This window comes from Harmonia axyridis, chromosome 3 (genome assembly GCF_914767665.1).
Source record: "Harmonia axyridis chromosome 3, icHarAxyr1.1, whole genome shotgun sequence".
Lineage (NCBI taxonomy): Eukaryota > Metazoa > Arthropoda > Insecta > Coleoptera > Coccinellidae > Harmonia > Harmonia axyridis.
Genome location: NC_059503.1, coordinates 4,742,239 through 4,755,181, shown reverse-complemented (window position 1 = coordinate 4,755,181; position 12,943 = coordinate 4,742,239). Strand labels below are relative to the sequence as shown.

The window sequence follows — 12,943 nt, the reverse complement described above, 5'->3', positions numbered from 1 at the left end:
ATAAATTTGGACATCTTAAACATTTCGGGATGGTTTGAACCCCCAAAACCCTCCCCCCCTGGCTACGCCCGTGAGTTGTGTAGATTTAATTTTGTAATCCGTTTAGTCGTACCCAAATGACAATTTTTCTCACAAAGGAAATACCTTTTCTCAAAATTAGAGAACAATAAGTAAGACTAAAAAGGAAAGTAGATAATATGAAAGTTTGAGACGGAATTTTTCGAGAACAAACTTAAATGACAGGAATAATAAATATGTAGTGAAACTCAAATAACATAATGAAAGGAAGTTTTTTTCAATAGTCTCTCATCTATATTGAGTTACCATCAAGTAAGGACATAATCCTTTGAAAAAAAAAATGGGTAAAAGATGACTAATCTGCCTTTGCAGGTATATTTAATGAGCTTAAGGATTCCCTGTTATTCAGAAAGTTTTCAAAGTCGTCTAGTCTATTGAAAATCAATATAATCTTAAGATATGTTTCTTTTAACTCGAATTACTTCGGAGAATTAACAAATTGAGAGATCCATTGTTCGGTTAATTGAAGGTCATTAAAATCGGATATAGTTACAAAGGGAGTCATTTTCAGTTCTGGACTGATTTAATTGTATTAACAAATGCGAACCTGGGTCTAGAATTTTTTGTTTCATTGGCCTTTTGGAGACCGCAAAACTGTTGTGAATATTATACGAGATACAATTTATTATTATGTCATCGTTGTCGGTTATTTAATCTAGATGGAGAGTTCCGATGGAACAATCCTCTTGAAATTCGCTAGGAACATTCGAATTAAAAATATTATTTTTTAAATTTATCAGTTGAGACCATTCCCGGTCGAATATTAAAGTAATTAGAGCGATAGCATCCGATAGAAGTAGCTTGTAAAAATTTATCACGATCTATTCGTCAGATTTCACTGAAATTATAAAGTTCACTCATAAAATGAATTATCCAAAATTCATTATTGAAAATTTTCATTGCTTCATTCCATTTCTTGTGATTTGATCTATATTTTCCTGAAGTAAATTAGAACCTTTCAAAAATGCATGAATTCTACTTTCAGAACATCCCCCGTACAAATCGTTTTTCAATTACTCATCGCACAGAGAACTGAAATGGAAAAGCATGCTATATGACAGTTTTTTCCATCGATGGCTTTCACATCCATAGGATTATAAGTCTATGGTTTCATCTGATGAACAATTTAGTTTTTGTCTAGCGGGTAGTAAAAATGAACTCTAGCATGAATCTGCGAAATCATTCTGTGAATTAATACTGTATTGATTATTGAAATATTTGCAGTGAATATAGAAAAAAAACCATGTGAACCTGCAAGTAAAAACCTCAAAGAGTTCGCCAAGTCTACTTTCGGAATAATCGAAATGGATATGATACATGATTTTTTTCTTCCCCTATGACGTAAGTTTCTTCCAATATCATCTTATAAACAACATGTTTTCATCAAGATGCACACTGATGTTTTTAAATGAGATCCTTGAGTGCTTTGGAGTTTTTAGCGGCAAATATTGTTTGTGAAGTATTTGTATTGATTAGGGTGGTGAATAACTATAAGAATTTGCAGGTGACGAGTGTTTTTTAGAACCTAATGATTGAGATTTTCAGAGAAAAATGTGACAAATGTTTGGAACGGAATAATGAGGATTTTCTGAGAAAAATGTGAAAATTATTTAGAACGGAATGATGAGAATGGAGAGAAAAATGTGAAAAATGTTTGGAATCGAATGATGAGAATTTTCCGAGAAAAATGTGATAAAAATTAAAACCGAATGATGAGGATTTTCCAAGAAAAAAGTGAGTTCTTCTAAATCTACAGAACTCATCAATATTTTTGTTGAATGAGCCTCGATTAGTTTAAAGACTTATCATGTCACTGTCTCGGAATAAATCATTCATATAATCTTCTACTAGTTTGAGTTTGCCTACGTCATTCAACAAGTGATGGCTTTTTTCTGATACAATCAACAATGTTTCGTATTCATTGGTTTTTTCACCCATATATCAGCTTTATTTTTCATAGAATGAGTCTTTGAAATTTTCATAATTGAGGTCCAGAAATATAAAAATCGAAAAAAAGCGAGATGAAATTTCATAATTTCATGTGATTTGTTCCTTATTTTCCGAAAGTAAATTGCAATAATTCGAAAATGCGTGAAATTCGCAAATTTTTCATTCAGAACATCACTCGTTTGTTTCGTTTTCCAATTGCTCAATGCTCATTTCACAGATTATTGAAATAGATGAGCATTTTACATGACAGTTTTTTCCATCGATGACTGTCACTTTTCATCCATAGGATTATAAGTCTATGGTTTCATCTGATGAATAAAACAGTTTTTGTCTAGCGAGCAGTGCATGAAAATGAACTCGAGCATGAATCTGCGAAATCATTCTGTGCTTGAAGTTTTGTAGTTGCGAAATCGAATGAATATTATATTGATTATTGAAATATTTGCAGGGAATATAGAAAAAAACCATGTGAACCTGCAAGTAATATCCTTAGATACTTCGAAGACGGTTTACCTTTTATTGGATGAAGAAAATTTTAGAAAGTACGATGTTTTCAGTTTCATATTTTCGGAATGGTTATTGGAGCAGTTTGGAAATGCATGAAATTCTTCAATTCCACTTTCGGAAGCCTGTTTATTACGTTTTCCACATGATCGTCACACGGATAATGGAAATGGATACGATACCTGCTTTTTTCTTCCCCTATGACGTAAGTTTCTTCCGATATTATCTGATAAACAACTTGTTTTCATTAAGATGCACGCTAATGTTTTTAAAATGAGATCCGTGTGTGCTTTGAAGTTTTAACCGGCAAATATTGTGTGTGGAGTATTTGTATTGATTAGTGTGGTGAATAACTATAAGATTTTGCAGGTGACAAGTGTTTTTTCGAATCAAATGATGAAGATATTCAGAGTAAAATGTGAAAAATGTTTAGAACCGAATGATGAGGCTTTTCCGAGAAAATGTGAACAATATTTGGAACCGAATGAGGAAGATTTTCCGAGAAAAATGTGAGTTCTTTCAAATCTATTATACCCACTAATATTTTCATCGAAAGATCCCCGGTTAGTTCATAGACTTATCATTTGAATGTCTACAAATTAAGTTCTTCGTATAATCTTCTTTCAGTTTGAGTCTGTCTACGTCATGCAACAATTATGGATAGCTGTTTTCTGAAACAATCAACAATATTTCATATCCTTTGGTTTTCCTTTTCCACGCTTATTTGATCTTTATTATTAATGAATGAGTCTTTGAAGTTGATTGTGGAACCAGTTTGTTGGCATAGAATGGAATTTTCATAGGTAGTTGAGGTCCAGAAATCTAAAAAACGAAAAAAAAACTTTTGAAATGTTATACATTCATTTATTGTTTTCTACAATATAACAAAACTTTTCAACTCACCTGAATGAATTCTGTTGAAGTAAAGGTTTTTTATTCTGAATTACTCATAAAAGTAGGTATTTAGATATTTTTAACTATTAAAATGATATTGTAGTTATTGTTATTGTCAAATAACGCTTTTAACGTCTGTGTGTTCATATAGGTACAGTGCGCGTCAAAATTATGGAACAAATTCATTTTCTCAGAAGAAAAATATTTGGCACAAAATCCAGAAACAGGTCAATTTCTGTTTCACTTTTACCAACTTTTTATGCAATTTTGAAGGATTTTTGTTGCACCCTGTACCATGCCTATAAACCCTCTAAATTTTTTGAATATCGAAAGTGGGTTATGTGTTACTTTTTTGGCAAGGTCTTTGTATTGTATTCTTTACAGGCGTTCAGAAATTTTTAAGAAAAATTTTTTTTTTTTGAAAAATTAGTTAGTTCAAAGAGTTTTTCAGTATGTGCATGGATCATTTACTTTGAGACGATGGTACCTGATGAAATTCGTCACCTTTTAAAAAAATTTAGAGGGTTGATGGGGATGGCACAGGGTGCAACAAAAATGCAAAAAAATATGTTAAAAGTGAAACAAAAATTGATCTGTTTCAGGATTTTGTTGCCAAATATTTTTGTTCGGAGAAAATGAATTTATTCCATAATTTTGATGCGCACTGTATATAAAATCAATTTCACGCCATTCAGACAATTTTTCAATTCTGGAAAAACTACCTCCTCGAGCGGGACTCGAACCCGCAACCTCCGAATAATTCCAATTTACATTTACTGATTCAAATGATGTTTTTCCGGAAAATGACCTATCTGACTCCAAATGGCTCACAGATTGTTATCTTGAATTTGTTCGCAATGTTTATGAAACACCCTTTATATGAAAAACATTTCCAAACTTCGTTATTAGCGTCGTCCCAACCAAAGAGAATTTAGGAAGAATATCGATTAAAAATGAGGAAAGCACTGCGTTGAATCCAGGAGTTTTTGAGAACTAGTTTATTCATGCGCCCTCACAGATTAATTTCAATTCATTTGCTCTCGCACAAACGATACTAGAATTCAAGAATATCTAAGAAATATAGTCGTCGTCGAAAACAATTGTTTTTCGGACAAAAAAGTACCTGTGCGATATAAAAAATTACAACAATAACAAATAAAAAAAATTATAAATTAAAAATTAAAATTGAAATAAACGGGCTCGTTATTCACTAATTTAAAAGAACTTTAGACGAAAATTGGTGATCTCTGATCAGTCCATTTTACAATGAGAAAAAGGTAAAAAAATAAATTCCTTCGTCATCAGATATTTGATTATCTTGCTTTGATTTCATATTATAACACTTTTATCTTATCTCGATTAGTTTCCAATGAAGAGCACCCCCATTCAACCAAATCCCCACACAATATCTCCTCACCCTACAACCCTTAAAAATAACAAACCAAAACACCCTTTAACCTCACCTGTGGCATCCACAGCCTCCATCCCAGGTGCTCTTGAGGAAAAACCTACCCACGTCGGAAAAACTACAACCGAACGGAAAATCCAAGAGCGCGCACAGTGGAAACAGCAGGAACAATTGCGCCCGCCGTCGAGGGTGGGGGGTTGTACACCCGCGAACCGCTCGACCGCAGTCTCTAGCACGATCCGACAGGGAGCGCCACGTCCGCTCTACGTAAACGGCGCGCAGAAATGTGTACGTTCCGTTCACGTTTGCCGATTCGTGTTTTCGCGGAGTGATTTCTGAGGTCGCCGCCCGAAATCCTTTGATGTCGCCGCCAAAAATCCTTTGATGTGACCCGGCATGGATGAGATAAGTTTCGCCGCCCACTGTTTGGTCGAGATGTCTCACAGCAAGGACCATTTGAACCGCCCGCTGGACCTCTCCAAGAACGAGCCTCGCGAGGTGATCGTGGAGTCCGTGCCCCTCTTTAGCACCCCCATAAAGGAGATCACCAACGACAGTTCTTCCTACATGGTGGCCAGGATCTTAACGGATCTGACTAGGATTAAGCAGGAACCGGTACCAGAAGTGCCGTCTGATAATGAGGATAATTTGACTATCGACGAGTCGGACAATACCTCTGAAGAGGGTGAAGGTTGTAAGGGTGTCGAGGATGTTGAAAGTGATGGTGTTGTTCAAGTGGAGAAAGTTGAGGTCGTAGCTAAGAAGGAGGGAGGTCATTTGAGGGTCCAGGCGACCAGCAGGCAGATGTCGCAGATGAGGAAGACGCACAAGTGTGACTATGAGGGTTGTCACAAGGTTTACGGGAAAAGTTCGCATCTGAAGGCGCATCTCAGGACTCATACAGGTTAGTCGATTGGAGGGTTTGTTTTTATGCCAACAATAGCCTCAGATACAGGCTACATGCGTCAACCTAAGGTAGTATTCACGAAATGAAAAGAATATGATAATGCTAAAATACCCTATGGAACAATGTAAACATTGAACATTTTTCAATCGATTTAAAGAAATATAACAATAATAATAATAAATTGCCCTTATTGAAGAAAAGAAGAATACATATCAAGAGGCGAAGTTTAGCATAGCTACTTTTACTTAACTTCTCTTAAATGAAAACAAAAATTTGTAAAAACAAAAGAGTACAATTCTTGAGAATAATACGATAAACTAAAAATATTGGAAATTTCTACAGTGTGTCTATTGGAAACAGTACCACCCTTGATATAACAACTGTCTCTATTGGGCGGAAGTTTAGCTTTAGCTAGCATATATCCAAAAGGAAGTTGACTTAGAGGGACATTTTATATGGTTGGTTTCAATCATTTTGTATCAACCCTTTGAACATGATGACAGCAACCCCTAAAATCTTAAATGGAAAGAAGGCTTGAGTGATACCTTATTTCAAAGGTGATTCGATTGCTTTTTCAAAAATACTTGATTACGATGTCAAGGGTTGGAATGAAACATAAAAAAATTTTGCAATAAAAGATTTTCAAAATTTTGTCAATTATTTTGTAGACAAAAATAGAACCCATTTTCAAATTTGGCCATTACGTTCTGTAGAACTTGAACTTGAATTTCTCGGCATTTTGTGTGTATTTTCACTTTCACTTTTTGATACCTCGTGCTGTGTTTTATACACAACCGACTTTGAATATCACCAGAGAAAAAAATGAGGTCTGGGGGTGTGGTGGACATCCGAAAGATCCTCTCATACGAATCCAATTCTCTTATAGAAAAGATCTGCGAGCAATTGTTTCAATTTAAATTAATATTTCCATCCTCATCATGTGGATTCTCCAAACTTTTTATTTATGGTTATCAGCGGATCTAGTGTATGGCATTTTTGAAAAGGCAATCGAATGACCTTCAAAACAAGGTGTCACTTAATCCGTTTTCAATTTAAGACTTTATATTTTAGGTCAAATTGTATTCTACTAGAAACGTTTTATTCGTAGGGACTGTTTCTGAGAGGTCTTGTATAGGGTATAATGTTCGGCGTCGTACTCATCTATGTAGAAAACATCATTGAATCAATTATTTTTCCTCTGCGCAATTAACTTGGAGATAATTTCATTCATCATGATGATAACTCCCCATCACATACGAAGGGTTCAAAAAATTTTTCGAGAGAACAATATCCAGTGAATGAACTGGCCAGCAAACTCACCAGAAATTAATCCCATTGAGCACGTATGGGATTACTTAGGGGGAGCAATATGCAATCACCAAAACCTACCTTCGACTTCTCAGGAATTGAGTTTAGCCCTTCACGAAGAATGGAACGATATGCCTGAAAATTGATTGAAAGAAGAGGTGGTAATACGGACTGTTAAATTTGAATTCAGTTGTGGAATAACTATAAGTGATCAAAATTAAATTAATCGATTCATTTAGATTTTTCCTAATTTGTCGCATCCTGCATAAAGCAGAGAGTGATCAATGAAGATTTTCTATCAGATATACACTGTGTCCGTAAAGTATGGAACAAATTCATTTTTAGCTAAACAGACCATTTTAAGAAATAATCCTGAAACACGTCGATTTTTTATTTTAATTTACCGTATTTTAAAATAATAATCTAATATACAGGGTGAATTACTTTCGAGTAATGACGCCACCGTCATTTTTTTTTAAATGGAATACCCCCATTTTGTCTCAATTTTCCGATTACTCTAGCTGAGCTGAATCCAAAAATCTATCACATGTTGATTCCAATTGGTACAGGGTGGACAAAAATACAATAGTTTTGTGTGAGCTCATAAAGTAACGCGTAACATTCTAACATTAGTTAAATCAACAATATTATCGAAAATACTTATTGTCTAGCGGCAATAAACAAATAATGACATTCCACAAAAAACAAGACGACTACATTTTTTTTTTGAATTGATAAGAAATAATTTCTTTCATATTTTGTGTGCTAGACCACAAGTACCAAACATGTTTGGAAACAGCTCATTTTTATTAATCTTAAAATGTAACAAACTACAGGATGTTACATTCAAACCAATTGTTGCTAGACAATAAGTATTTTTGATAATATTGTCAATTTAACTAATAAAGAATGTTGCGAGTTACTTTATGAACACACACAAAACTATTGTATTTTTGTCCACCCTGTACCAATTGGAATCAACATGTGATACATTTTTGGAATCATCCTAGCTAGAGTAATCGGAAAATTGAGACAAAATGGGGTGTTCCATTAATAAAAAAAAAAAATTACAGTGACATCATCACTAGAAAGTAATTCACCCTGTATATTAAATTATTATTTCAAAATACGGTAAATTTAAATAAAAATCGACGTGTTTCAGGATTATTTCTTAAAATGGTCTGTTCAGTTAAAAACGAATTTGTTCCTTACTTCACAGACACACTGAAATAGAGAATAATATTCTTCTCCTTTCCACAAAATAGACTGTTTATTTCTTGAGAAACCTAGGGGGCCAAGACTTTCGACGATGTGTGTACCTATACACTTTTTTTGATAAGAAAATAAAATTTCCTATTGGAAAACCCCGTTATAACGTTTACCGAACGAACTGTATCGCCTTAATCGGAATCCTCCCTCCAAAAACTCCATCAGTTAAAAAAAGGTCGTAGAATTCGACCCTAATAAATTCCTGGACCCTTTTCAATTCGATATTTGTGCCTAAACTCCCTCTCCCCCTAACCTACCCCCTCCCAAAACCAATGGACTTTGAACGGTTCACTTTGTGCAAAACCCTTCGCTCGCCATTCAGCCAGCCTCCATCATGACATAATATGGACCGAAAAAAAAAAGAGATGAGATGCCATTAAAGATATACTAAGGTCGGATGCCGTCGTCGTCATCCCCTAGCGGTAAAATCACTGTGGGGCGGAGTAACACCTGAAGCGCATCTTCGGTATTCAGAGAAGGTTATATGTAGATGGAATCGATTATGCAGATGAACCCTCTCCAGACATCTGTCCGAGTTCTTGCATTCATGTTTGTTTGGGATTGCCCCCATATATGCGGGGGGGTTGGATAATCCCCTGGTGATCATATTTGCCGCTCGTCGGCTCGATCCACCCCCGATTTATGTGATCGGCGAACATCGATATTTCCTACCCCTTTCTTTTTTTTGTTTCGGTGGCGGAGTTGGTGGATTCGGAAGGCCTTTTCGAATGAGGTTTTTTTCGATTTGGGTTTTATGTGGATGATCGATGTTTGAACTTGGTATTGCTTTGAGTTATATACAGGGTGTATCTGAATAACACCGGAAAAATGTAAGGGGTGATTCTATGATGAAAATTGAGGTGGGTATTTGGTATTAAATCTTTTGAAAAACTTTCCCATGGAAAAGTTAACAAAAAATAATGTTTTTATTGAGCTAGAACCATGAAACTTGATAAATATTATTTGTCGATGAAACTAAATACTTCTATGCATACTTTTCGGAGTTGAAATAGTCAACCCCTAAAATAGTTTTTGTTACAATTTATTTTAGGATGAAAATTTTTCTTTTGAAAAAACTCGACTTAAAAGCCCAATTTATTCACTTACATTTTCATTTCTACAATTCTCTCAAAAACTTGAGCATTTACAAGAAAAACATAAATGTATTGCAAGCTCATGTTAAATAGCATTTTATTGAACAAAAGCCAAGCAAACTGTGATTCTACTAGGCTAAAACTTTTAGAACTAAAACAATAGTGAACAAACAATGAACGGAAACCTGTCGAATATCGACCATACAATATTATATTTGTAAAAATTTGGCATTTGGAGCTTGCAAAATCCAAGGATGATTGTTGAAAAGCCTCTCCAGCCTCAATCTGTCACTATTTGTTGATGTTTTTGTGCTGGTAGTGTGATTGGACCTTACTTTTTCGAAAATGAGACTGGGGTAACTGTTACAGTGATTGGATTGCACTACCTAGCTCTGATTAGTGAATTTTTATGGCACAAATCGGAAGATATTGAAATGGACGCTGTTTATTTTCAAGATGAAGCCAGACAAGATGGCAATTATGCAAGAAAAGTTTCCTAGCCATGGTATGTCTTGAAGAGATGTTCACAATTGGCCATCGAGATCTTGTGATTTAACGCCTTTAGACTTTGGAGTTACGAGAAATCTAAGATATATGCCATTGACAATGCTCCACAACTAATTCAAGACCTTAAGGACGAATTGGTCATGAAGAATTTCATGTAAAGGATATGGTGTTAGCAACCATAGCTTTGGCGTAGCTAAAACAACACTTGATTCTTCTCGAAATATACTCTTTTCGATATCAAAATGAAACCTCTTTTCAAAACCCTTTCATTATGTAATTCTCCAGTGAAAAATAATTATATCGCTAATATCTTCGTAGGAATTGATGAACCGATCAACAAAGCACTGCCGGAATCCCTGTAACGAAAATCCACGAGAGCTTTTTGCGAACTTTTCCATTTTCCGAGCGTGTCATGGACATCCTCCGATGAAAAAATCGATGGATCGTGAATAAATTTCCTCCTCGGGGGTAATAAGCGGAAAACGTCGAGTGAAAGAAAATGTCAATTCCTGTGAGTTTCACTGATAAAGCTTATTTACTTTTCAATTGATGCGTTCGACTCGAATTCCCCCCCAGTTTCTTTCTTATCTTCATTAGGTTGTTGGGTGGACAGGGAACGATCTCACGTTTGCATTTTTTATCTCGTGGAAGTTGGGTTTGAGAGAGAATGAGGTGTTCGTCTAGCCGCGCCATGTAAGTTAGTTTTTGAGTTTGTTTTTTAGTTATTTAGTTGGGTAATCAGCTAGTTCAGGCTAGTTTTTATTTAATCATAAAAAATGTTATATGTTAAGTCAAAATAAACATATTAAGGGTGTTTTTTTTAGAGCTATAGAACTTCAAATTGCAATAAAACAACGATGGATTATTCGATTGACATGAATTTTATTTATCCGCAAGATAATCTTGTGGCATTACATTTTAAATATGATTTCTGGCATATGACCGCCACGGCTGGCTCGGATGTAGTCCAATCTGGACGTCCAATTTTCGATGACTTTTTCCCTGGCCGTATATCGGCAATAACACGGCGAATGTTGTCTTCCAAATGGTCAAGGGTTTGTGGCTTATCCGCATAGACCAATGACTTTACATAGCCCCACAGAAAGTAGTCTAGTGGTGTTAAATCACAAGATCTTGGAGGCCAATTCACAGGTCCAAAACGTGAAATTAGGCGGGTCACCAAACAATAAATCGATTGTGGCACGAGCTGTGTGACATATTGCGCCGTCTTGTTGAAACCACAGCTCCTGGACATCATGGTTGTTCAATTCAGGAATGAAAAAGTAAGTAATCATGGCTCTATACCGATCACCATTGACTGTAACGTTCATTATTTTCGAATTAAAATTGTACTATTTGCAAGCGTTGTTCAGGCGTGAGTCTATTTGTGATGAATTGCCAAACCAAACTGAGAATAAATCACTTGACAGCTGTTAAATCGGTCGCCATCTCGAACAGTAATGCCAACTTAAAGTTATATACCTCGAAAAAAACACCCGTTATAAGAGGAATTCGTAGAGCTTCTTGGAGCATGAAAAAGTCAACAATCACAAAGCCATATTATTTAAATTGTTAAAATGCCATAAATTCATCAATAGAATGAAATTTTTTTTCAATAAGAATCTCTTTTATCAGTTTGAAAAATTGATATTTGGATAATATTTCGATTTGGGATATTTTGTGTTCTTTCCATTTTAATGCCATATACTCTTGTAGATTATAGATTTCGAATTGTAAAGTATCAAAAATATTACTTCCTCACTTCTACAAGTCTTTTGTCTTTTGTTTCGGCTAGACTCAATATCATGAGGTCATCTAGTGAGAAAATATAGATAGTGTATTCTTGCTGAAATCCAGATGCTTTTTAGATTTCGCAGTATCAAAGTTTCAAAGAAACTTTTTGAAAGATTCCGCCAGAGTGATTTTTCCTTCTCTTGAATCTCTTTCTTGTAGGTAAATTTACCTATACCACAGAGAGGTTCAAGGCCCTTGTGAGGAGTTTGTGCTGCTTTTCTGGCAAGAGTGTTCCATTGTTAGTAGTGACATAGTTATTACTTTTCAAATGTGAAAAGCTTCAAAAGTATCAACTATCGAAATAGCGGGTTATTCGAAATGCAACTCCTTATTCAAAAACCCTGTATTTCCATCAAGTAATAACCAACTCAACTAAATATTCATTAGGAGGCCAACAAAATAAATATTCTGCTCTCAAAATTTGAAAACTAAAGACATTCTGTCGGAATGACAAGAGCACTAGAACGAGCGTAGAAAACCACAAGTGTGTATCTTGGGAATATATGTCAGAGGTGTTAGTTCCACCTCCATCGGAACTCCCCAATATGGAACGCTCGATAAAGCTGGCACAAAACGTATCCAGATTAAACTTATCGGGAAGTTTAAGTGGAAGTATAAGATCCAACCTGACATAATCATCTTCTTGACAATTTTCGGGTGAACTTTCCTATGGAGAGATCGAGCCGGCAACGTCCCAGTTAAGAGTCTTGTTTGAGTTTTATATTTGTGGATCTGGGGAGATTCGATAGGGAGATAGAGTGGTCTTAAGGGAGGAAGTATTTCATCGGATTATCCTTCGGACTTGGAAATTGAATTTAATTCGTTTCGAGTGAGGAAGTGGATTTTTATGCGGAGAAATGGAAGGAATAATTGGAAATTCTATACGGTGTCTACTGTCTGCTGGATGCCACAAGTTTCTCTGCTGGAATTAGAGATACTGCAAATTTTATACAATATTTCTTTTCTATTTCTTTTTCATTCGCAGTATATCTCAACTATTTATTAAATTTTAGTAGGATTTTGAAGGGGAGAATTATTTAAAATTCTGATTCAATATTTGTATATATATTATATTTGAGAAAGAGAAATAAAGGGTGTTTTTTTTAGAGCTATAGAACTTTGAATTGCAATAAAACAACGATGGGTTATTCGATTGACATGAATTTTATTTATCCGCAAGATAATCTTGTGGCATTACATTTTAAATATGATTTCTGGCATATGACCGCC

At 35.1% G+C, this 12,943-nt stretch overlaps 1 protein-coding gene across 1 annotated transcript in view; it reads left to right on the top strand.

Annotated features, from left to right (window-relative positions):
- The first annotated feature begins 4,791 nt into the window (after positions 1-4,791).
- LOC123675880 (Krueppel-like factor 13) overlaps positions 4,792-12,943 on the top strand; it is a 191,569-nt gene continuing 183,417 nt past the window's right edge. The window contains exon 1 of the mRNA XM_045611421.1: positions 4,792-5,738. Within this exon, the coding sequence (XP_045467377.1) occupies positions 5,231-5,738 (508 nt within the window). The 5' untranslated portion in view covers positions 4,792-5,230. The remainder of the gene's footprint in view (positions 5,739-12,943) is intronic.